The sequence below is a fragment of the Lemur catta genome, chromosome 25 (genome assembly GCF_020740605.2).
Source record: "Lemur catta isolate mLemCat1 chromosome 25, mLemCat1.pri, whole genome shotgun sequence".
Classification (NCBI taxonomy): Eukaryota; Metazoa; Chordata; class Mammalia; order Primates; family Lemuridae; genus Lemur; species Lemur catta.
Genome location: NC_059152.1, coordinates 10,498,530 through 10,525,096, shown reverse-complemented (window position 1 = coordinate 10,525,096; position 26,567 = coordinate 10,498,530). Strand labels below are relative to the sequence as shown.

At 38.0% G+C, this 26,567-nt stretch overlaps 1 protein-coding gene across 5 annotated transcripts in view; it reads right to left on the bottom strand.

Moving 5' to 3' along the window:
* The window catches only part of RYR2 (ryanodine receptor 2), a 596,087-nt gene that overhangs the window by 240,015 nt on the left and 329,505 nt on the right, over window positions 1–26,567 (bottom strand). For all 5 annotated transcript variants that reach the window (XM_045537281.1, XM_045537279.1, XM_045537276.1 and 2 more), the window contains exons 18-23: window positions 10,681–10,799; window positions 10,195–10,328; window positions 8,698–8,939; window positions 4,746–4,938; window positions 2,793–3,009; window positions 503–607 (exon numbers count right to left, since the gene is read on the bottom strand). In XM_045537281.1, coding sequence (XP_045393237.1) covers window positions 503–607; window positions 2,793–3,009; window positions 4,746–4,938; window positions 8,698–8,939; window positions 10,195–10,328; window positions 10,681–10,799 — 1,010 coding nt within the window. The remainder of the gene's footprint in view (window positions 1–502; window positions 608–2,792; window positions 3,010–4,745; window positions 4,939–8,697; window positions 8,940–10,194; window positions 10,329–10,680; window positions 10,800–26,567) is intronic.

Sequence of the window (26,567 nt, the reverse complement as noted above, 5' to 3'; positions counted from 1 at the left end):
CCAGGAAAGACCTAAATATTTCTTCTTCACTCTGTAATTGTTTGCATGGCTCTTACTCAACTAACCAGGAACTTCCTAAAAGGCCAACATAGTACCTTAAAGTCAAGGTCTTTTCAACGTTGGGTCCCCAGTAGCAAGCACAACCAGGCAAACAGTAGGCATACAATACATTTTAAAGGGACAGATAAATGACAGAATGTCTCTGCATGATGTTATTCCATAAAACAGAGCCTTTGCATGATGCCCCTATGAAATAAATCCCAAAGACTGATAACTTTCAGTTGTGGAGGCAATTATCGACTCTCCTTCAATGAACATGTCAGTCAGCCCATTTACTAAAATAATGCAGTAAAGCAAAACTGCCCAAAAACTAATGTGTAAGGGAAAAAAAAAAATCAATCTAATTGACTTATATCACCCCATAGGAGGATGAGGGAGAAAAAGTTATGTTTTCAGAAAGATGTATTAACAGAATCTGAAAATAAATTTCAAAATTATGTACCGGACCATACTGCCAGCCAAGTTCGATTTTATTCATAACCCAGAGTTCATGGATATTCTCTGCCAGTTTTTCTCTTATCCTCTCTAGATGAGGAGGCAACACGATCTAAAATTTAAAAAGAAAAAGAAAACACACATCAGAAACAAACAGGGCTAACTGTCCTCATTGTCTAACTAAATAAAACTGCCTCACAAACCATTAAAATATAATATAATTAGGTTCTAAACTATCTATTTCATGACATTCTTTAGACAGATTGTGGGACCTTCGTTTTTGACAACTTAGGTTTCCAAGTGAGCTCAGAAAGAAAAACAAAAAAAGAGCACTGGTGGGGACAAAGAAAGATGTTTAATGGATTTGGGACAATTACCAAAGTGTGCATTATTTCAAACAAGAAATCACCCCAAAGCGCTTACACCAACCTGGCCGGCACCCACAGGCCAGGGTGAAGGAAATTCAGTGCCCAAGTTATAATTCATCGGCTCTTTGAGCCTGTAAATGTCTGATGGCAGTGATTTCTGTTTTCCCTTAACTCTGCTCTGTTACTGCTAGTGGCTTCCAAATATAAGCCTCAAGGAAAAAATCGTTACATGTTCCCATTAAAGGGAGAAAGTTAAATGTTCATAAAAAAACACAAGGGGAGGAGTTGGTTGTTTACATCTTGATGAAGCACTTCTGTGGGACGCCACCACTGGTCCCTCACCAGACGGAGCTGGCAAGTGCCCACGCTGCCCACCGAGGCGGCGGCATTTCCACAGGGTGTAGGTGATCACTGCTTTCTTTCCCTGAGACAGCAGAGGTCGTCTAGACTCGGGAATCCCCAATGTGCTACCATTGCATAATCCAGGTGTCATATCTAGCCTCCCAATCTTGTTTCTACCACACTTAGGTAGAGCTATACATAGCCTGCTACATGTCATCAGTGGACAACACGTACTGAATTTCAGCCATGAACAATGCTTGCATGTTTAACTACATAATAGAAAAAGCCAGCATGGAGGAATAAGAAATATGATTCTAGGAGCTAAACAACTGGCTGCTAAATAAATGAAGCTTCTCAGCCCTGGTATTAATTCAACTTCAAACTTTACAAACAGTGTCTTTGATGGTCAAAACAATAAGCTTTGAATATCTAACCAACCTCACTGAGGTTACATCACCATCAAAACAAATACATATTTAATATTTAGTTCAACCTCTGGACACCATTACATCTGTGAAACAGAAAAGCAGGAACAGTGGCTAACGTTTCTTGGGTGCCTATGCGCCAAGTAATGTGTTAGCTATTAACTATGGCAAACACATTCGCAGCATCTTAATCGACAAGGTAACTTCCCCAAGGGCCCAGAGTAGGCATTTGATCTCAGGCGTTTTCACTCTAGAGTTCATGATCTCAGTCTCAATGCAAGAAAAAACGAAAGTTAAGTATCTTCTAGATAATAAATTTGTCTAGATGGAAAAAGAAATTAAAAACTCCATGTTTACTCTACGTAAAGATGTACATTCTAAAACTAATAAGCATTACATCTAGATATTATATCAAGTGTAGTACCCTATCCCAGATATTAAATCAGTTTAACATCTTCACACCTTAAAATTGCTTGTATAATTCTGTCACTAAGTTCCACCTGTTGCTACTATTGCTTATTTTTTTAAAAAGTATAATATGCACTTTATAAACTAAATATATTAACTACTTTTTTAAGAGATGGGGTCTCTATCACCCAGGCTGGAGTGCAGTGGTACGATAATAGCTCACTGCAACCTTGAACTCCTGGGCTACAGTGACCCTCCTGCCAAAGCCTCCTTAGTAGTTAGAACTACAGGCATGTGCCACCATGACCAGCTAATTTTTTCCTTTTTATTTTTTGAGAAGCGGGGTCTAGCTACATTGCTTAAGCTGGTCTCAAATTCTTGGGCTCAAGTGATATTCCTGACTCAGCCTCCCAAGTAGCTGAGATTACAGGCACCAGCCATCATGCCTAGCTCTAATATTAACTATTTTAATAAAACCTAAAGAGAATCATGAACAGTTTTAAAACTTTAGGTTGTGACCCATGAGTGCATTATGAAATCAATTTATGGGGTTGGGATAACTATTAAAATATAGAAAAAAATAGAAAGTGGACATGGTAAGAATGAGCATTATTTTATGAGTTTTGTTTCGGGCATGTATGTCAACTGCATTACTGTAAAATGCATTCCTGTGGGTTGCAGTCCAGGTTTGAAAGCCGCTGATTATCAGACCGACTACAATACAAACGGTTGCCATTAGAGTTGATCTTGCTACCTGGCTGGTGTCCACAGGGATCGGTGTAAAGGCAGCTTGTGTCAGGGAAACGGTGGGGCCCAGCAGGTCCCGTGTGTAAGTCCTTTCTTGCTTGTATTCTCGGCTGTGTTCCACTTTCAACTTCTCTTTCGGCAGAACAGCTTCATAACAAGGAGCATACCCAGGTGGAGGGAGGAATTTGAATTCTCCATGGCGTCCCCCAAGCAGAAAGCGTACCCTGAAAGGCATGCATGTCAGAGTCAGTGACATGTCTGGTGGACATAAAGGTTTTCTGATCAACAAAACATTAGGAAACAATTATTTGTGCAAAGTTAACTTTATCAGAGGCCACATATTTTCACTAAGTACCATCAAGATGTCCTCACCTTAGAATCTAAGAGCCTCTAATTGTAATACGTGAAACAGGAGGGCATCATGGTGATCAAAAGAGAAAACCTGATTAGATTATGCAAATGGATCAGTGAAGGCTGATCACTCACTGCAGAAATAACTAAAGCACACAGATCGTATTCCTAAGGGAATGAACTACCTGTCCATAGTAAGTGGTCATTAGTGTCCCAAGGTACCCAAGTAATCAGCAGATGAAGAGAAGACATGACCTAAATGTCTGTATGCTTAAAACTGCAGGGCTGAACTAGGGATGAGAAAAAAACAGTTGCTGTCCAGTACCCGATTTCCTAATGAAACTCCTTAAAGGGGATTCGGATGTCACTTCCGCTTGCTGAAGAAAGCAGATAATCTATTTTATTGTGTATCAATTTCAACAACAACAAAGAACTTACAAAAATCTTTTAGACATCATACACATTTAATTAAAAATAATCTGAGTTCCATTGAACAACATTTTTTTAACAGTTAAATGATACCAATTTCTTGGGGGCTATTAGCTTACAAAAATAAATTCAAATTTTTCACTTTATTTCTAATTCTTTTTCTAATTTGAGTTTGAGTCCCAAGCCAGATGATTAAAAAATAAAATAAAATAAAATAATAAAATAAAACGAAACAAAAAGTGAGGAAAAACATATACCTCAAAACAATCCAAATACCTAGAGAAACATAATTTGTATAAATCCACCAGAAAAGGTAATCTGGTACATGGATAGTTAATATTTCAAGATTACTGTGTCCCTTCTTCAATATGGTGCTTTTGGAACTAGGAATGATTGCCGGGAGAAGAATTATAATGAAAAGATTAACAAGAATAAATGGATGATCAGTAGAAATAAGGAAGTCACCCTCATTAGGCAGAAATATATATATATAAGTATATAAATATATATATTTAAATGACAGAGTGGCACTTTATTATAACAGACCATCATTTATTAAAGTTTTCTTTGTAGAACTCCAATAAACTGTGATTTTAATTTCTGTTTCCCTCTGGTAATATCAAAAAAGGAAAGAGTGAGAGGAAACATCTTGGCACAGTTGATCATAGGCAGAGAATTTACACGTGGAACAGGTGGAAGGGAACACTGAAAGGAAACTTTTGGATCTCATCAACAAAAAAGGCATTTCATTTCTGTAGAAATGAGGGGGGTTGGAGTGGGATGGGGAACTGTGGTTTTAAAAAAAAAAGGAAAATTAATGAAAATAAATATGAGAAAATAAATGGGATTTTTAAAAAACAATGTTATTAATTTCCCCTTGTTAAGTAAAAGATGAACTTGAGAAATGGACTTGAAATATTCCGGATGCTGATTTGCGGAAGAGTTACTAGACTGCCCACATCTAAACAGCAGAATCTGTGGACTAAGCATTCGGCCCCCCAAGATTCCTCTCTTGGGGGAAGCTTGCCTCTTCCTTCAATGGACAGGCAAATGCCCTGTGGACAGACACCCAAGAGGGAGAAGCAAAGGTTAGAGAACCAAGACAATGGCAGTGCAGAATCTTCTGTGGAAGTATGAGAAAGGAGAAGGGAAAAAGACCAAAAATCATAGACATACTAACTTTATTCCTGCGGAGAAACTAACAACTGGAAAGAAGAGGCCATCGATGTTGAAATTCTCAAACATTCCTTGAACAGGTTGTCCATTAATTCGGAATGAGATGCTTGGAGCACTTAGGTCTAAACAGCAACTGATAACATCATCCGTTCTCAAGAGATGCTGATTTGGTGAGCTTACAGTACGAGCAATACAACCTATTGGGGGGGAAACATTAAGTAAGGCAATGTATTTTATCTCAGAAAGTCAACCTCAGAGCTAAAGTCAAAGCTATGAATACGCGGTGACAAACCAATGCACGACACAAGAATGGAATAAATCTTGAATGCAAATTCATGCTATATGCTAAACTCTTTGATAAAAAAGGTTGCTTTTTTTTTCAGGAGCCAGGCTGCTCTCTTTGCTGTGAAGTGGTCCTTCTGATATGCAGAAATTTCTGCTTGTAGATGGATGTCATTTGATGCAGAAATTATCTTAGAGTAGATAATATAATAATGATGTGAGAGGAACATCTCCAGGGAAAGATGTGACTTCAAATAACTACCTTACTGCCTACTACTTGTATGACCATCGGCAAATTACTTAACCTCTCTGAACTTTGATATCTTCTAAATGGAGCACCAAATACCATTACCTCCTAGAATGGTTATGATGATTAAATTATTAATAAATGTTTGACAAGTAACACAGTCTCAGGTACAGCAGGTACTGTATCAGAATGCATGTCAGTTCCTTTTTCAAATGGTAAGTTCCCTTTGGTTTTATAAATTCAAAACAAAAATATATAAGGATAATGAAAGCAGAAAATGTGATCATTTATTCCTGCAGTTCACTGTTTATTGTGTCAACTGGTTTGTTTTTGTTTCACAATTAAATTTATTTCACACAAGACCTTGGTTGGCTTCTTAAGTAAAGCAGGATACAATCTGAGGTATGAAAATGATATTTGATAAATATCATTTCTTGCCCTGGTCAACTTATAGTCTAAGCCCATTCCTATGTAAGAAGTCCTTTGCTAATTAGTCCCAAGGGTATCAGTTTATCATTGCAGACCAGAAGAAAAGTTTCTCCCAAACACACATGCTCACAAATACAAACATACCCCTCAATTTGAGAAAAGACAAAAATAGATTTCATGATACATGCTTTGTATTTTTATAACACTTCTTTTTATCTCTAGCGTGCCAAGATTTTTATCAAGAACATATCTGAAATGCTAGTAGAGAATGTTTACTTTAAAAAATGTGGACACTTTTTATTTTACCAATATTCAAATCCATAAGCAATAAATTCACTATCAAATGGCTCTTCTACAATTCCCTGAATATAATAAAGATAGTTTTTAAAAAATTCATACAAAAGCAATGCATCTCACAGAAAAAGGTCTATTTTCTTGTTTCTGTCAAGATCCATAGCTAATAAAAATGTTATTAAACAGATATTTACTATAATCCAAATATATTGCTCAGTTTGAGGGATCTGATGCTCATGCTAATGACTAACAGTGACCATTATAAACTGCTTTGCAAGGTCTGAAACAAACTGATAAGAGAAGACCAACAGTGAACAACCTGAGGTCTGCAGTTCCAAAGGCACTCACACTGTGGAATCCATTTAGTAGCATTTTCAGGTTGCATTTACATAAACTATGTCAAACCCATATGAGAACTACATTCCTACTCTCTGCATTCACCAGAAAGGAAGGCAGCAACACTCTGATTTATTATCCATCTTTCCTGTACTGTTCTATGACATTCCTCCATACTTCCATATTTAAATTCTCTAAAAGCACCAAATTTTTTCACACTTTTGTTCTTTTAAACACCTGGGACCCAGATGCCCAAAATCCAACTCTGCATTCAGAGACAGGAGATGTATTAATAGCAACACTGTGCAAAGTTTAAAGTGGAGAGAAAAAATGAAGACATAGCTCAAAACTTTTGCTTATGAACCAAATCCTGGTTCCAAGGAACATTGCTACTCTCTACTTACAAAACGTTAAGTGGTAGAAAATGTGCTCTTTGACACTTTAAACTCTATATTAACCATTAAGAAGAAAAGTAATAGGAGAATGACCCCAAGAAGATTATCTAAATGAATTTGACCTTGGTAATTTAGTCACACTCCAGATAATTTAGATGTGTCTTTGTTGACTATGAATCTAAAATTAGCAAAGCATTTCACAGACTCCTAGTGGCTTGAGAGAACATACCTTTCAACTACAGGCATAATATGGTACATATTTTCTTGCCACTTTAAAAAAATGAATAAAATTTCAAGATGATTTTTTTCCTAAAATTCCACAATCTACCATCCTTTCTGTAATATGTCCATAGAGTCACTAAAATGTGTTTTGTTCTTATTGTCCTATTTAATAGATACTTGGTATCTATTAAAGGTATAATACACATGATTCAATTCCATAAGCACTAGGTACTTTTAATGGGTTGAAAGAAAAAGCTTCAAAATGAATAGAAAAACAAAAATGGTGAAATGTGTTATATGGCTAAAATAATTGGAAGCAACTTGGCATTGTCTTATTAGACAATTATTATTTATTATTTTTCCCCCTAAGCTCTGTGTAATGGGAAAACAAGTCAACATGTTTCATTCATTGAGTACCCATTTCCTGCAGAGCAATACTAGCAGCTAGAGAGAGAGAATAATAATATCCAAAGGATTATCATCAAAATGTGTTATAAAATAGATATTTGCCCTATTTTATGTTTGGTGGGCCTTCTACCATCAAGCTATCTTTTTTCAAAACACTTCTTCAGAAGGAAATTTTGGATGAACATTTTCCCCCGTCAGCAAAGGTCACTGATGAGCAGGATGATACATGCGAATCATTTGAGGAATATGCAGTTGTTACATACCTATTAATTGGAGAATACAATGAAAGGTTCGCTGACTTACAGAATCATGACATCACACTCAAATTAGCATTTCAGACTCACCTAGTTGATATCACCAAGGCACCTAAAGAACTACAGATGAACTGGCTGAGCTCTCAGTAGATGACATTTTAAAGTCATTGTTTGATGCTAAGAAAGATCCCATTAAAATATGGAAAAATGTAGAATACCCATGCCTTCAACAACAAGCCCAAAAAATGCTTTCTTGCTTTTTACCTGCTTATGGCTGAGAATCTACATTCTCCTGCCTAACCCAAATCAAGGCTCCCTTAAGGTAGTGAATGACTGACGCCCATCTAGAGGATCAGCTGAAACTGCAGACCTCCATGCTGCAACCAAATATTCAAATTCTTTCCAACAAAGAACAGACACAACAGAGTCATTAAAACACTAGTTAACTTCAAAATTAACAAATAGTTTTCATTCTTTGAAATTATTAAGTACATAGTATTTAGAGTTTTACAAAATAATGTACATTTAAGTATATCTAATTGAAGTTTCTTGATTACAGCTCAATTTATGCAGGCTTCCAACATGAAAAGGTTCCCCAACCCTGAACTTTACATTTTTAAACTGTTCTACACTTGCAAAAGAAAGTATCATTTGATTATGAACTACTACACTTTACAAATTACTTTTTTTTGCCATTACATTCTCTAGAAGAAGGTTGAACTTAGTCTATTTCTTCCATTTATATTCCAGGGTTTGGGTTTTGTTCTTTTTACATTGGCAGCTAAAGCTTTGCACACACCAATTAGTAAGTGGGAAACATACAAGTAATTCACAGTTCATTCATGCATTGGAACGCCACTCTTTAAATATACAGTATTATTCATAAGCAATACATTCCCTTGAAAGGTACTATAATTATAAGCATTTTCTTTCCCCCCAATGAAATTCTGCTTTTTACTCTACACTCTTACTTGCCATTGTCGAGGTTAAGCTTCTAAATAGTGAACGTATCCCATAGAAGCAGCACCAATAGCTTTCAGAAATGCACAGCAAGAGTAAAAGATCTCAATGGAATTGGATAGTGCTTACCTGACCAGAGATGAAGGCCATCGAATCCATAGGAGAAGAGATCATCTCCAACACCGTTTCCCCCCCACTCTTCGCCCCCTCCGGGGTAGGGAGAATACCCTTCGGTGGAAGCCCAGCCCACTCGCAAGTGAGTCGCTTCGGCTGTCACGAAGGGCTCTGTGTGGTCCACCATCAGCTCATAGTACCACTTCTTATACTGCGCAGACCCCTCACTGACACCCAGAAAAATATTGGGTCTCATGCTTTAAAGAGACAGGAAGAGCCCGTGAGAAAAGTCCAAACAAACCTTCCATGGCTTTCATTTACATCTCACTGTTTTGAACATCAGCCCTGCTTCTCAAAGATGCCACATTTTAAATTAATGATTCCTTAAATACTATAAAATTACTAAAATAACCACTGAACCACAGTGAAAGCTAGTTCTACAGCTTTGTGTCACAGGGGTATGAGGCTGAAGCAGGTCATGTTGTTTGTGAAGCAACCAAGGTAATTAATCAATTTTGTTGTTCATGTGCATCACTACAAACAGAAAAAAATTAGTAAGTTGTCTTTAATTCCATTTTAGGAGGGGACTTATGGGAATTCTCATGAGAATACTAGGGTTTAGTGAGGGTCTCAGGAGTCACAACTCATTAACAGCAGGTCTGTTGTATAAAGAACCAGGAAGGAAGTCTTACATCAATGCTGTTTAAAAAACACAACATAGAAATATACAACAAATCCTATGTTTCTGTTTAAACAGGATACAGTGCGAGTATCTCCTAGATAGCTGCTAGATAGAATGTACCAAAGTTACTATCATCATACATGGCATTTTGTTGACTATAAGCAGTATTTATTACTATTTATTTATGTTTATTTGGAGGGACAGGAAAGACAGTGTGGCACAGTGGTTAAAAGCTCAGTCTCTGGAGTTAGACCCAAATTCCATTTCTAGTTCCAGTTTTTTAATCTATAAAATCTGGATAATAGTAGCACCTAGGAAAGCACAAACACAAACAGTATAGAAAACATGTAAAGCACTTAGCATGGTAGTTGGCATATGATACTCAATAAATGTTAGTGATCTTGGAAGACAGATCTAACTGAAGATATAGTTTTATTGGTTATTTTTGGAATTTATTATATTTTGGACATTCTATTTTTTATTGTATATAATGGGCAACTCAAAGTGATACTGAAGGATGGTGTTTTTAGTTATATTCTAGGAAAGTGTAAAACATAATTCTTTTACAACTACATCCCTGTATGACTGTTAGGCTGCTCCTGAAGATGTCAATGATAAACAAATGCTTCTAAACAAAGGAAAAACCGTATTTTCCGTGGTTCATTTATTGTTATCCCATTTGACTGGTAGAAAAGATTTCTATTATTCACTGGGGAAATACATAAAAGATCCTAATTGAATACTGGCCATACAGTGTCATAGCTACAGGGTGAGAACACAAATTCTTTTGTTGTATTACCCATTTGTTGGCATCGTCTATCTGAATTTACCTGCTGACGTGGTTCACAAGACGTGTCTGCAGTAACAGGTCTCTTCCTGGTAGGAGATTGTCACAGATGAGATGCTGGTTAGAACGGACTGCCACCCCATGGCAGACACAGAGTGAGCACAAGACGTCTAGAACCTGCAAAGAGAAATTACTGTCAACTGATTCGAATTCCCCTCCCAGAATCAACCATGAGCAGCACCTTCCACAAAACAAACATATTCCCTCCAGTTATGTGTGACTCAGTCATATAAACATTACAGTATGTTCCCACTGATTTCCCAGCTTTTTTTCATACACACATGGAGAACTGTTGATGTTCTCACTGACACTATGAATAAACACTAAACAGTATGATTACTTGATTGAAATTAAGAGATGAAAAATATTCATGAAAACTTTGACACCCCTTTTAAAAGTTATCTTATGCTAAAAATATTTTTTTAAATGATTCCAGAATTCATTCACAGAAATAAAATGGTTTCTTTACCTTATGATTTCTTCCATGCTTGTCTAAAAGCGAGATAATGGATTTAATATGCCCTTCTTTAATAATATTAAGAGCTTCTGGACTTTCGACTAACACACAGTGTAAAACTTCGAGAATACCTAAAGGTAAAACAAAGAAAGGGGAAAAAATGTCATCTTTCTGCAATGACCGGTGTCTTCCTTTTTCTCCACGTGTTCATTCAGCTCAACATATAATTATTTTGTGCTCAATGTGATTGTCACAAGGCACTGTGATAGGTGACAGGTCGTGTGTGGGAGAGGGGACTGATATCCAAAGATGATGGAATAACACAGTTGAGGGAGGAAAAGGCAGACAACTAAGACACAGTGTTTAGCTCAGGAAGCATGTAATTCTACCTGCAGGAGGTAGAAAAGAAAGCAACACATAGGTAGGGCTTTAGAGAACACATTCAATGATCATTTCCAGACTTTCTAGGAAAGGAAGGGAGGTACATGCATGAGTGGAGTCTTGAATTAAGGCATACCTGGTGTGCCTAAAATGTACAGAGCAAGGGGGAAGGGGACAGGTAGGTTAGGGTCAGCTTATGAGGCTTCTTGGCACTGAAAGTATGATCCTACAACAATGCATCCGAATTCATGGACATCATTACATTCTTCCTGAGGTTTATAGTAGACAATGTTTCTCAGTTTGCAAAATGAGAGAAACATACAATACAAAAATAAATAAAAATAATGTGCAAAACTGATTAAAAATAGTGATATTTTTAAGTATCTGCCATCACAAAAGATAAAGTGCAACATACTTTTTCTTAAGTTTAGAAAAAAGGAAGAGAAAAAAATTCATTATCAGATTTTTTAGTGTGAACTTGAAAAGCTAGATGTGTACATCTGTATTCAGTTTTCCGGAGCAAGCTTGCCTTGTCAATAATGAGAATTCAGGCCACTCATAGCAACTAGACACAACACACAGAAAACACGATCTCTATCTCTGAGAGTTACATAGTATTGGGATGGCCCCAAGAGAAACCCTATAGAAAGGTTCATACATCTCAAATGGAGTTCACGTTCTTGGAAAAAAAACGCGAAGTTTCAAGTTCACACACATAGAATACAGAAGTAATTCTCTAAGGTTCTCACAATTTATACTTGATCCACGTCCCAATCCATTACAAGATTAAGGCTGTTAATGCTAATTTCCTCACGAATGATTTACTTTGTTGAAATATCATATATTCAGTTAAAAAAAAATACCCCTAAAGATCTTTAGTTAATTTTTGGTGCTGTTCAAAATCTGCTGTTATGTTCCAACAACTCATGACAGTTAAAAATCAAAGATAACAGAAAATAATAATACAAGAGGCTGATGAATATAAAGATGGTTACATATTATTTCATTTGGTATTATTAAAAATGTAGTGATAAAATAAACTTATTCATTCTGAGCTAAGATAAACTAAAAGAAAAGAATTTTTACATGCTTGAAGCTCTGATGGGGGGAGCGGGGAGGGGAGGAAGGGCAATATATGTAACCTAAACTTTTGTACCCCCATAATATGCTGAAATAAAAAATAAATAAATAAAAAAGAATTTTTAATACATTAGTCATGTTATCTTGATGTTTTTGTTTTCTCCCCGTTATTTATTACTATAGAACACACAGCCACCTATTTTTGTAAACAAAGTTTCACTGTGTGTTCCATGCACATTCCATGCAGGTTTACAGACCTGTCTATGGCTGCTTTCACACTGCACATTCAGAGTTGAGTGGTTGTAACAGACCTTGGTCTGTTATGGTCCACAGAGCCTATAATAATTACTATCTGGCTGCTATGAACTGAATGCTTGTGCCTCCCCAAAATTGGTAAGCTGAAATCCTAACTAACCCCCAAGGTGATGGTACTAGGAGGAGGGGCCTTTGGGGAGGTGATCAGCTCACCAGGGCAGAGCCCCAGTGAATGGGATGAATGCCTTTAAAAAGCAGGCTCCAGAGGGCCTTTCTGTCCCTTCCGCCAGAGGAGGACCAGCTTTCTATGAAAAAGCAGCCTCCACCAGACACCAAATCTGCAGGAGCCTTAATCTTGGACTTCCCAGTTTCTAGAACTATGAGAAATAAATTTCTGTTGTTTATAAACCACCCAATTTATGCTATTTTGTTACAGCAGTCCTCATTGACTGAAACACTAGCCTTTAACAAAAAAAGTTTGCCAATCCTTGGTATAAAATTTAACCATTAAGAAAAAAGACCAAGAAGTAGAAGACCAAGAACAATAAATTCTCTTGGTAAATAAATGCGCATGAAGGCCCATAGCATGTCTAAACCTGAATATAGCAAAAAAGATAGAAAACTAGATTTGAGTAATGAATAGCATATACCACAAAATGCAAGAATGGCAATATGAGAATAAATCCCTGATTTTTCTCATATTTAGCTTAGTCTAATAGAAGGCTTTCAGAATTAGGAGTTTAACATCAAAAAAAGTTTTTTTTTTTCTTCAATCCTACCAGGTCATATCCAACAAATAAGTACACATTTAGCTGAAAAAAACTGACTGCTTCTAATTCTACTCATTCTGACAATAAAATGTCAGAGAAAACAATTTTTATTTTCAATTTTATTGGAACAACTTAGAATATGCATCTATTAAATGGCTGGTACCTTGAGAACAACTTCTGGTTGCCCACAATAAATTTTATTTATTTTATTGAAATAAATTATAAATATGCTTTTTTTTGTAGTAAAATATTCTTAAAAGGAAAACAAATTGGAAATACCAAAGAGATCATTTTTGAAAGAAACAAAGAAGAGCTATACTATATTATGTGTATATTTAAATCGTGCTGGCTGGGAGCGGTAGCTCACGCCTGTAATCCTAGTATTCTGGGAGGCCGAGGCGGGTGGATCGCTCGAGGTCAGGAGTTCGAGACCAGCCTGAGCAAGAGCAAGACACTCCGTCTCTACTAAAAATAGAAAGAAATTATCTGGCCAACTAAAAATATATAGAAAAAATTAGCTGGTCATGGTTACACATGCCTGTAGTCCCAGCTACTTGGGAGGCTGAGGTAGGAGGATCGCTTGAGCCCAGGAGTTTGAAGTTGCTGTGAGCTAGGCTGATGCCATGGCACTCTACTCCAGCCAACACAGTGAGACTCTGTCTCAAAAAAATAAATAAATAAAATAAATAAATAAATCGTGCTGATGTATGCCTTGAACTCTTGGGTGGAGAATGAGGCAAAGAAACAGTGCTTAATAAAGATTATACTGGCAATACTGGACTAAAGATGATGTGACCGCTAAATACTAAATACATTGAATAAGACCCAGAAACAGCAACAGTTCATAAAGCCTACTGTCAGATTCTCAAAGAAAATTTGGTAGATATAACAGTATTACTGGAATGAAAGAATTATGAATGCCCTACAGACTGCCCAAAAAAATAAAATCGCAATTGAACACAAAAATTAATAATGCAAAGCAATTGGATTTTATAAGTTTTAATAAATTTATAGAAATGATTTTAATGAAACTTTTAACAACATGGAAATATACAATATATAATGTAACTTTTTAAAAGTAGATGTAAAATAGGATATCCATTATAATTGTACTGTGTAAAATACATTTATTTGTATAAAATATGTATTTCAAAAAAGACCAGAAGTTAATGTACAAAATGTTAGTCCTGATTATTGCTGGATTAGTAGGTATACTTCTCTTCCAATATTTCGTAAATTCTATGAAATGAGCATGTATAACTTTTATAGTAAGAAACATATTTAAAAAGAACCATAACACAATAGGAAGCCATAACACAAATGTCTTTTTCCATTTTATTTCTGCCATTAAATCTCAATAATTATTCAATTCATGCAACTTAGTCAAGCCTGACAACAAATGGGCAATAACATTCCCTGCCTTTCCTCCCTACAGTATATAATTATAATTAACTTGTAATTTACGGAATGATTCTGTTTAACTCTAATCCTATACTTCACCTAAGTTCCATGAACTTATTTTCATTCCATAAATTTAGAATAAGCATAAACAAAATCTACCTGTTGCCGCACACAGAACACACAAATCATAGTACTGAGGGTTTACATGAGGACTCAGTATTATACAGCAATAAACTAGAGTTGTTCTCAAGGTCCTGGCCATTTAATATGCATGCTATGCCTTAGTGAGGAAGAGTAACAAGAACTTAGGTTGACTATTCCAGGTTGGTTTCAAAGACCATTTCCTAATTGTCTTCTGGGTATTTCAACTAGAATGATCTCTATGTGTCCCCAACTCAACTTTTCCAAAACAGAACATACACTACCATTTTTTGTATCTATACATGTAAAATTGCTTCTCTGGTCCATTCATATACTCCAGCTAAAAGCCTTAGGTCACTATGGAATCCTCTTTCACGTTCTCATTTTACCCAATCTAGTCATTAAATTCATTAATTCTGTGTCCAAATTTATCTCCTAACTGCATCCTTTTTCTTTCTTTGAATAGCCTCTTGCTACTTCCCTGCCTCCGGTCTCTCCTCCCTCCCCAATCCATCTTCCATACTGTGGGCCGCTGTTATTCTAAAACACACATTGAACGGATGTCACCCTCTGGCATGGCTCCCCAGACTTTACAAGGTCAAAGTCCATTCCCCTAAGCATACCATTAAAGTATCAGGCCCTACACTAGACAGTTCCACCTTCCTTCACAGCCTCAATTCCCACCACTTCCTCCTACAAAGAATGCCTAATATATACTTTTACCTAAATATTGATCATAAATATTTATTAAGTACCTATCAGGCACTGTTCTAAGCAGAGTGGATCAGCAGTGAACCAGACAGGCAAAGCCCTCTTGGAATTTGTAGGAACTTTCCCACTTTCGATCCTTTGCCCATGCTATTCTCAGACTTAACCACACTCCCCTTTCCTGAGACTGCAAAATCTCCATCATCTTGCAGAGGTTGAAAGTCACCTCATTTGGTGAGTCCTTACCAATCCCATGGGATGAATCAATTATTCCCTTTTTCTATAGTATTGATCACATTATATTAAAATTATTTACATTCATTTCAACCTCCCACTAAAGAAATGAGCTCTTGAGAACAGGGATTGATTTGATGTAGCCTCCTTGTTATCCAGCACACACTGGCCCAAGGAGGTCCACCTCATGTTTGCCAAATGAATAAGTGAATGAATATAAATGAACTGTTAGTCCTCACCTTCATTTTCAATAAAAATAAATTTTCAATTTGTTGATTTACTTGTAACAAAATTCATTATTGTGGAATGTATGTAGAATAACTACTTTGACATATTTTATATCTGGAGACTTTCACACTAAACCTTTGACTTATTTCTTTAAAGGTAGAGAAGACAGATGACATAATATAGAGAATTTATCTTTCTTAGTGCTACGATTTCCTTACCTGTGTTTTAATTTCACTGAGGAAAACTTTTGCGTGGTGAATTATGTAAATTTCTGTGGTGGTCACGCACAGAATGTAAAATTGAGGTTGCAGACATCGTGCATGTTTAATGCATGCAAATATTTAGCTATCTGCCTTCAAACATTTATGGTTGAAACTTTCTGAATTACTTATATTCTCATGAGAAAGAAAAATCTCCAAGGATATAACAAAATATGGAGGACTAAATTAATAGTATTCAGAACAGCCAAGTGCTATGAGGGGTAGAGAATGTTCTCAATGCATAAAGGACAGGAGTATGATTCAGCTTTGGGAGAAGGGAAGTCTCTCCTCCATCTCTATTTCGAGTGGGAACGACGACACTGAACAACATATTACCCCCCAAGGAGCACACGGCTGCATGTGAAAATGGCAACACGGAAACCCTTTGGTCTAGGCGAGAGGCAGGCGAACAGGAAGGCTACAACCTGGGTGAGAATCATTAGGGATTAAACTGCCCCCTCATAAAAGAAACACTGGGAATTTGGTACAAGTCAAACAGTACAATGGCGTCCACAGCGGGATCAATGACTGTCACAAGGAGAGACACTGTGACTTACAAATTTTCAAACCACAGCTTGCTGTTTTGGGTCTCCCCCCCCCCACCTAGGCACTGAAACTGTTTGTAGCTTTTTGGTCAGAACCTTATTATTAATATCCACTAATTTCATGGAAGACAAATGGAAATAGGAAGATGTGTCTTTTAGCTCCAAGTAATTAAATTTAAACAAAGTGATACAGTAAGTAAAAAGACGGGGGAAAACAAACTGGTAAGTGACTGAGAAAGAACAGGAAAACACACAGAACACAAACAGGCCAGAGCTATCCATAGCAGCTAAAAGAAAATTGTTCTAGAATGTAGTCACTAGGCATCCAACAGATTGTCAGAAGATCCTTCCAAAAGAGGGATTGACTGGTAGACTTGGTATTTATAAAGTTAATGGGGATGTACTCACCAACAAATTGGTTTCCCTGATCATCACCTAAGTGCACATTTGGGAATAACACCATTGAGTGTCTGGCAGATGTGGGGGCGGGGGGAGGGGATGGGTGTACATCTACATAATGAGTGCAATGCACACTGTCTGGGGAATGGACACGCTTGAAGCTCTGACTCGGGGTGGGGGGGGCCTTGGGCAATATACATAACCTAAACTTTTGTACCCCCATAATAAGCTGAAAAAACAAGTTAATGGGGAGATACCATAATAAGAGGTGTCACTATTATTCTGTCGCATTATGTAGTGGTGAGAAGCATGGACTCAAGCCAATGTACACAGATTTGAGTCCCAGTAAGTTTTTAGCAAGTTCCGTAACCTCTCTGTGCTCCCATGTCCACATCTGTGAAATGGACACAGTAATGGTACCTGGGGAGGGGAGTGCTGTGAGGAGCAATATATATAAGGCATTTGGAACTGGGCCTGGAGCAGAGCCATGCTATACAAGCACCTGCTACTATGTTATGGTTGTCACAAAATAGCATAAAAGGCAAATGAGATAAAGATTGACAGGGAAGAACTACAGATATGCTTCTTGTTAAGCAGAGATTAAAAATTAGACGTAAAAGCTAGGGAAATGCTAAATACACAATACTAATCAGAGAAGAATTCAGGGGAGGTATCTATGACGACATGGAATCAAAGTTAGTTATTGCAATAAAATAAGGTAAGTCAGTAAATCCAGGAGAAATTAAATCAGCCTGTTAGACCTTGGTGAGAGACACAGAGCAACACAGACAGAATGAGGAGGCCAAGTAGGCACAACTGCAGAAGGCTTTGCGTACTTAACGCAACAGGAGGATGCCGCCAAAAATACCGTGAAAGTTTATCCAAGTAGATACAGGATTTAAGAAATGCTAAAACAAGGCAGAAAGCTCCCAGAGTTGACAGGAGTCCCTTCTAGTGGCACTAACAGTATAAGAAAAACATGCAAGTAAAGTAAGCAGCAATTAGAGACAGCAGAAGACATGGTCCGGCGAGCTCCATGCTGGCAAAGATCCAAAGAGTTTCGGAGTGTTTTTTGGTTTTTGTTTGTTGCTATGCTGCAATGGCGAGGCTGTAAGAGAAAGAATCTGAGTTATGTGTAAAAGCACTTATCTATGCCTAGACCTGTGCATTTGGGAAGGTTTTGTAATGGCACACATCTGTCATTTTAGTCCACTATTTAATTTAATTTTATTTTTTTTGAGACAGGGATTCACTGTGTCATCCTACTAGAATGCAGTGGCCCAATCATAACTCACTGCAACCTCCAACTCCTGGGCTCAAGCGATCCTCCCACCTCAGCCTCCTGAGTAGCTGGGACTACAGGCACACACCTCTGCACCTGGATAATTTTTCTACTTTTTGTAGAGACGGGGTCTTGCTCTTGCTCAGGCTGGTCTCAAATACTCCTGAGCTCAAGCAATCCTCCTGCCTCAGCCTCCCAAAATGCTAGGGTATGAGCCACTATGCCCAGCCTATTCCACTAATTTAAATTAAACTGCCAATCAGTGATAAATCATGCACTACATCCAAGTTGTCTCCTTTTCAAGGGTGGGCAGAGATATTGAAGAGAATGAGAAAGAAGGAATGGCAGAAAGTTCTAATTTGAGCTAACTGGGAGCTTAGTTTGCTCTCCCTACCCAGGGAGGGTTGGGTCGACCTGGAACAAATAGCAAGAGTTGAATAAAGAATCAATATATAGCATAATTACAACACATCTTTTTAAATGTTTTCAGTGAATTTTGCATGTCACAGTTGGAAGCACCACCAAGCAAAAGAAGAATATTTTTGTTCATTTAAAATGGGTATAAATTTGAAGTCAAGAAATTGAGTTTCAGTATCAGATAAACTGCTAAATTTGTCTTTTAACTTTTTTAAACAAATAATCAGAGAGAAAATAAAGAGAAAAAGAAGCAATGCACATTTTTCTCTCTATCTGTTAACAGGGAACTAACTCATGAAATAAATACGAGCTACCCTAAATAGAGTTTCCATATCTCACCCAAATAGAGAAAGAAAAATGCATTAAATTGATACTAATATTAAAATATATAAAAGGCTTAAAAACAATACATGTAAGAGATGCGGTCTCAAGCCACATTGGGAAAACACAATTGCATATTCTTCAATTTTTTTATAATAATTCTGAGGCTAAAGAAGAAAATAAGCTCATTAAATCCTGAGCTCACATAAAGCTGAGACAGAGAGAAAAAGTGACAGAGGTTAAGATTAAAATATAATGGAGTTTTGCAAAAGTAGGAAAAGGAGAGAAATTTAATAAAAATGGAAGTTAGTGAAGATAAAGGTGTGTCACATTGCTATTCACATATGGAGTGATGGAATATCATGCATGGATCCATTAGTAAAATAGAGACCTAGGGTATTTCATTGGAAGACAAGATGAATCTGAGCCAAAAGTTCCCTGGGATAAATTAGCTGCAATAAAGCACATAAAATGAGCAATGTAATTACAATGTACTATGCAGCCTTAATTAGGCCTCTGATGTTTGCTGCCTTCAATTTAGGGAGCCATGATTTATAGAAGACAGACAAACTAGAGAAGTTAAAGGCTAGTTAAAAGAAAAAAGAATGTCAATTAAAGGCAGTTCGTGATACAGCAGTCATATAACAATATTAGAAATTTCATTCTATACAAATATTTATTTGCATAAATTATCCTATCTCAAAAGCTAACGGAGTACTTAATGCCAGACAGGAAATCATTACTATGTTAAGATATTCTTATCTTGCTACTGATGCTCATGGTTTGTGGGTTTGGAGTTTTTGGGGGTTTGTTTCATTTATTCACTCTTTCATCACTGAGCACATCAAACGGGGCACTCTCTGTGTTAGGGCCTGGGTATGAGAAAAATGAAAAGCAAAACTGGTATCATCCCTGCTCTCACGGAGCTTACAGACCATACAAAGTCAAGCAGAAGTCCATTATTTTCCTGTGACTTTAAAAGAATGACCTCTAAGCTGCTTAGCCTCAGATTCTTCATCTGTAAAATGGAAATTTTTAACAGAACCTATCTTACAGAATAATCATGGAAGTCCAGGGAAGTAATGTGTATGACATTGTCAGCACAGTGCCCTAAATTCATTTAAGATTTCCTTGGCCACACAATGGAAAACTATGCAGTCATTAAAATGTTCAAAAATCTGATGTCTATGTGTTACGCTACAACATGTCAGTATCTGCAGAAATGCTGACAGATGTAATTAATTGCTCTAAAGCCCTTTAAACAAATGCTTAAAAGACATGTACGTTGGAGCATTTTTAAGGCAGATCCTCTGGATAAATACAAATTAATCAGTTCCTCAAAAAGATACTTAACTCAAAGCAGAAATTCTTTATTAAGAACTATGATTTGGGGCAGAAACGTAAACTGATTATACCACCTGCCTGAGCTTGACGTCAATTTTAAAAGTTCTCCCACAGTAGGAGGACAAACCAAGGGCGTTATTCCCAATAACCACAAAGGTTTTATAGAATAACCTAATTCTGATACTTGGCAAGTGTGGAATGCCGGAGGGAGAAAAGTTATGTCACAGATTGATGAAAAACACCATTTTAGATAGGGTATGACATGCAGAATGGTTTGCTGTCCTGAGATCTATCAGTATGTGCAGGGCAAAGTACAACTTCAAAATGCATTTGAAAGTGGATATATTTTTAGAAAGCTAAGCAAATCACTTCAGACCTGAGAGTATCAGAAAGTACTACCAGGAGACATTAAAACACACTGTGATTCAGTGAAGAGCAGTATTTCCAATCATTCACTTACTAAGTCTGCATTGTGCAGTGTGGCTTGGGAGAGCAACGTGAGAGGGACGCAGAGCTAGTTAGCTGGGTTAGGAAGCCGGAAATCACTTCCACTCTGAAATTTGATGACTCTATGTCAACCGAGTTTGCCTATTTACACTCAAGGGTTATTATAGTCCTTCATCACATTAAAAGAACACGACAGAGCACATTCAATCCCTTGCCTGCCCACGGTCCCCACCCGAGAGGCACCATCTATCACGAAGGGAAAGAGCATGAAATTCGGAGCCACACGGCTGGGGTCTAAGTCCTGCCTCGGCAGCTTGCGTGCCTTCTGCAGCCTTGCAAAAGCAACTTCACTGTGCCGCAAGTCTCCGTCTGTGAAATGGCAATACCAGTAATAGTCACCTCTGCTATCGTCTGGATATAGTCTGTCCACATCAAATCTTATGGTGAAATCTGATCCCTAATGTTGGAGGTGGGGCCCAATGGAAGGTGGATCATCGGGGCGGGTCCCACCTGAAGAGATTAATGCCGTACCTGGGAAGGGGGGTGTGAGTGAGTTCTCACTCTTAGTTCCCATGAGAGTTGGTTGTTTGTATTGTATATATTTTTTTTGATAGGTTCTTGCCCTGTTGCCCAGAGTAGAGTGCAGTGGCATCATCATAGCTCACTGCAATCTCCAACTCCTGGGCTCAAGGGATCCTCCTGCCTCGGCCTCTGAGTAGCTGGGACCACAGGCATGAGTCACCATGCCAAGCTAATTACTCTTAGTTTTTTGTAGAGATGGGATCTCACTATGTTGCTCAGGCTGGCTTTGAACTCCTGGGTTCAAGTGATCCTCCTGCCTCTGCCTCATAAAGTGCTGGGATTATAGGTGTGGCCATCACGACTGGCCAAGAGCTGGTTGTTTAAAAGAGCCTGCCACCGCCCCTCTCTCAGTTCCTGCCTCTCTTGCCACGTGATCTCTGCAGGACAAGCTCGCCTTCGCCTTCCGCCATCAGTGGAAGCAGCCTGAGGCCCTCAGCAGATGCAGATGCAGATGCCCCATTTTGAACTTTCCCAGATGTCAGAATCCTGAGCCAAATAAACCTTTTTTCTCAATAAATTACGCAGCCTTGGGTACTCCTTTATAGCAACACAACACAGACTAAGACAACGTCATAAAGTTATTATGAAGATTAAATGAGTTAATACATTTAAAAGTCCCGGCACAGTGTCCAACACATAGGAAGGCCTGCATAAGTGTTGGCTGTTATCATGCTTTTCCATCTAAAATTCTCCATACCATATCTTAGCAGTGTTAACATGGGAAAATGTTGGTTTTAATAAAACAAAAATAACCTTGTAGCTAGCAACCACTAACTACAAAAGAAAAAGGTGCTAAGTTCATATTGTGGTATTTTTACTCACTTAATTTAATGAGCACATACTTAGTGTTACTAAGAGTCCTCTCAGGCTGTCAGCCTTCCAAGTCCCATTTACAGGTGAAAAGTCTAAGGCACAGAGGGGCTAAGTGACTTGTTCAAGGTCATGTAGCTCTAAAGGATGGAGCTGGAATTGGAATTTAGCCAGCCTAGCTCTAAAGTCCATACCCGTAATCTCTGCTTCTCCTTAACAAAGTAGAAAAGAAGATAAAGGAAAATGATTTAAAAATGAGCTTCCATTTTTGATGAGCTAGTCTTGGCAGGGACAAGCCCTGTTTTTGATGATGAAATGGCAGGAAACTCTTTTTTAGAGGACCAGGGACTTGGGACAGGCTTGACTGCCCACAATTAGGACCTCGTACCCTACCGGGCTGACTACACCCTGAGACCTACCGTTGGTCATCTCTCTCCAGAGAAGGCACATTTGGTAGGTACCAAAGCAGCTGAGCCAATGTCCATCCAGACTACATTCACTGCATGACCTTGACCCTGACTTTGACCCTGAAGCGAGTGTCTGGACTGCGGTGCATCCTGCCTTGGTGCTAAAGATGGAAGATCTGGACGGGTGGTGATTGGCTTCCTTCTTTTGACTACTGTGTTCAAACAAACATGCTCCCATTTTAAAAGCTTAGGTACTGAAAGGGCGGTTAAGAGGCAAGTTGGCTTGAGAAGACTGGACTCAGTTATTCACAATGCAGAGAAGCATCTATGAACTCAGTCCCAGACAGAGGCTTTAAGTCATGACACAGTATAACTCAGATAGGTCAAGGACACTCAAGCTTGACTGAAAGCAAGTGACACAATGCAATTACTTGACCAAAGGTGATGCTAAAAATATTTAATAACCAGAATAGCATGAGCAAAACCCAATCAAACCAGACAGCGGCAATAAACAGTTATCTCTCTGTTTCTTAAAAGCTGAAACTTCCACATTCTGTCTGTGACAATGAAACATCAGCTCAGTACCCAAAGGACACTAGAAACAGGCCAGGTGGAATGCGGAAATCACTGCTTGTGATCTTGTTTTCTAATAAGCAGCTTGTTCTCAAGTGAGCCCTCACTGGATTCCGTGGTTTTCCTGAGACAAGACTTCCTATTTTATTCCCCTGGCAAACCTGGGTTTTGCAGACAACCACCTGGAGGGCTGTGTACCAGGGAAAAAATAAAATCAGCAAAAAGTGAGAAACAAGCGCAGGTGGCTGGTATCCTACCTCCCAATCGACCTGGAGGAAGTCACTAGGGTTGCCTGAATTGTTGTTATTACTCAAATCTGATAGCTGTGATTTCTGCATCACTAACAGTGGATCTCAAACAACATCCTGGGAGCCCATGCTCTTTCCAACTCAATTGTGCATACCTAAGTAAATGTCAAGGAGGAGGAGTTCCTGGCACACTTGATTCTAGAACAGATTATTCCACAGCTTACAAATTTTTCATCTTTGAAAACTGATGAGCTTATATTCTGCAAGAAATAGCTATGACAACCTTGGAAGCTTTAAACTATCCTATTTCCAGCTACCCAAAGTTGTATTGTATGTGAGCATGAAGTTTTGGCATCTGGAGTGCACTCAAAGGCTCCTCATTTGACTTAAACCCAGAGGGGACGTCGTTCAATGGCACTTACTAAGAGTGGGAAAGAACTGGCAGGAATTCCGAAGAAAGATCACTTCCATCTCTGCAAAACTGTGTGAGGAATAGACTACACAAAACATAAGACTCAGAAAATGTCTGCAGCCTCCCCACAAGCTGACTACATTTAGCCAGCTATCTCTTGCCTCCAAACGGCATTTCAAGTACTCAGTACACCCTAAAGAAAAACCCAGCCTTCAAAGGTACATCAACTTAATCAACTGCACTCGCTCATACCAATCTTTTGTCTTTTCAATTAACTCTAGTCCAGAAGACAAAGTCACTAGTCACACATAAACATGGGACAATACATAATTTATCTTTCATTTCCCTAAGGAATTCAGGGTGGCCATTCGTATAAACTGATCAGATACTCTACCATAGTGACAGGTGTCACTAGCATTCTCATCACAAAATATAAGTACCTGAGGTGATGGATATGTTAATTAGACTTATTTAGTCATTTCCTATTGTATACATATATCATGATATCATTCTGTACCCCCCAAGTATATAAAATTATAATTTGTCAACTTAAAATAAAATTTTACCTGCAATATTTGACAAACTTCCCAAAAACAAAATTCTAAATTCAGTCCTTTTAACCTCAAACTAGCTTTTAATAATAGAGCAAAGATGAGTAAATTCACACCTAGGGGGTACAGCACACACTAACTGGGTGAAGGGCACACATAACTTTGACCCAAACTGTACAAAAGCAAATTATGTAACCAAGATGTGTGTACTCCCATAAAATTCTGAAATAAAAAAAATAATAATAATAGAGCCACTAAAAGTCCAAGAGAAACTTATTAGGCTTACTGATATATTAAACCATACAGGAAACATTATTAGTTATGAAATGGTATTTGGTTTTCCTTGGGTTGTATTTGTATAAATGTATTATCTGTTCCTAAACTATGTAAGATTCCTAAAATTCTAATATGCTTTATTATCAATAATTATATATGCTAAATTATTGTATGCCACAGAAATAACCACATCTCTTTAGCATCTTTAACCCTGACTATTCTAAGATCTTTATTATCCACAATTATTATTTTACTTTAATTCTTCTCAAACATAGTTTATAATCAGTTATAGTCCGAGATACCCTTCTTTAAGAAAATGGCATGGAAAGAACTAAAATATTTTTTATGACTTTTTATTTAAAACGTTACTGATTGTCTTGCTTTGTTTTCCAGAGTCATGACAAGCATTCAGTAAACAGCAAATTTTACCAAGATTTAAATTCTGGATATCTCCAGGATTTAAAACTACTGAAGCCTGCTGGGTCCAGCCTATTATTCACTGCCAAAGCCCTGCTACTAAAACTATAAGCATCCTCCCTCTAGGCCCAGGAGAAGGGGTGTGTGAGATTGCAATGGCCAATATCAAGGGACGGAATCAGTTCAGACCCTCCAGATCAAGGATGGGCACCCAGAAGCCTAAACAAACACTAACTGAGAGACTTTCCGGGCCACGTGGTCCAAACATCCATCCCAACCATAAAGAATTTCCTGCTTCCCATAGATTTAGAGCTTCCTAAGTATAACTGTTCTCAGCTATGGGGTTTATGCAAATAGAGACAATGAAAAAATTATCAGTTACCTTAGGATAAATTACTAAAGAGACTAAAATATCGTGACACAACAAGTCTCTAAATTCCTTAGCTTAAATGGTTATGTTTCATATAACAAATCGCTACAAGTCTGCAATTAAACCCAAGAATATAGTAGCTTGCCCCTTATATTTAATAGATAAATTAATTTGTAGCCTTGCCTTTGACATTCCTGGAAGGTTTTAAAGGGTCGATGAGTGCCTGTCCACCTCCAGTCCCAGCTGGCCTAGAACATTTAATTGGCTGTGAGCCCTTTTGGCGCTGAAGTCCTCTTGGCCACAGGAGTCCCATTGACGGCCTGGATGGAGCTGGGGCGGGCAGCCACACCACCCCGGAAAAGATGGGACAAAGTAAGAGTCTGGCCATCAGTGTTGCCTCTGGCAGATCTTGGCCGAAAGGGGGAAACTGTGAACTAAAATAAAATCTGAAGCCCCCCAGCTGACTGAATGGACCCCCTCTTTGCCAAGGGGACCCCAAAATACCCTAAAGCTGAGTTGCTGGCCAGGGGAAGGTAAGATGTCCTTTGTGACTCACTGACAGGCCTAAGGCTATACTTAAACCACAAAACCACAAAGCTTAAACCACACCTGCAGGTCACCCATTTACTTAACAGATCACATGAGTCTGGGTACACGTCCTTTGGCTTATCTGATCAGCAGACTTCCTTAACTTAAAACATTCCAAACCTTTAGATAAAGCTTCATTTCTTTAACCAATAACAAATCAAAGAATCTTTAAACCCACTATAACCTGGGACTCCCTGCTTCAAGATGTCCTGTCTTTTTGGGCCAAACCAACGTACACCTTCCAAGTATTGATTTATGCCTTTACGTGTAATTCCTGTCTCTCTGAAATGTATAAAATTAAACTGTAACCCAACCACAGTGAGTCCACTTGCTCAAGGCTTCTTGGGCATGGCTCCGGGCCATGGTCCTCAAAGTTGGCTCAGAATAGACCTCTTTACATTAAAAATAAATTAATTAATTTAATTCAATAAAAAATCCCTTGGTGATTGTAA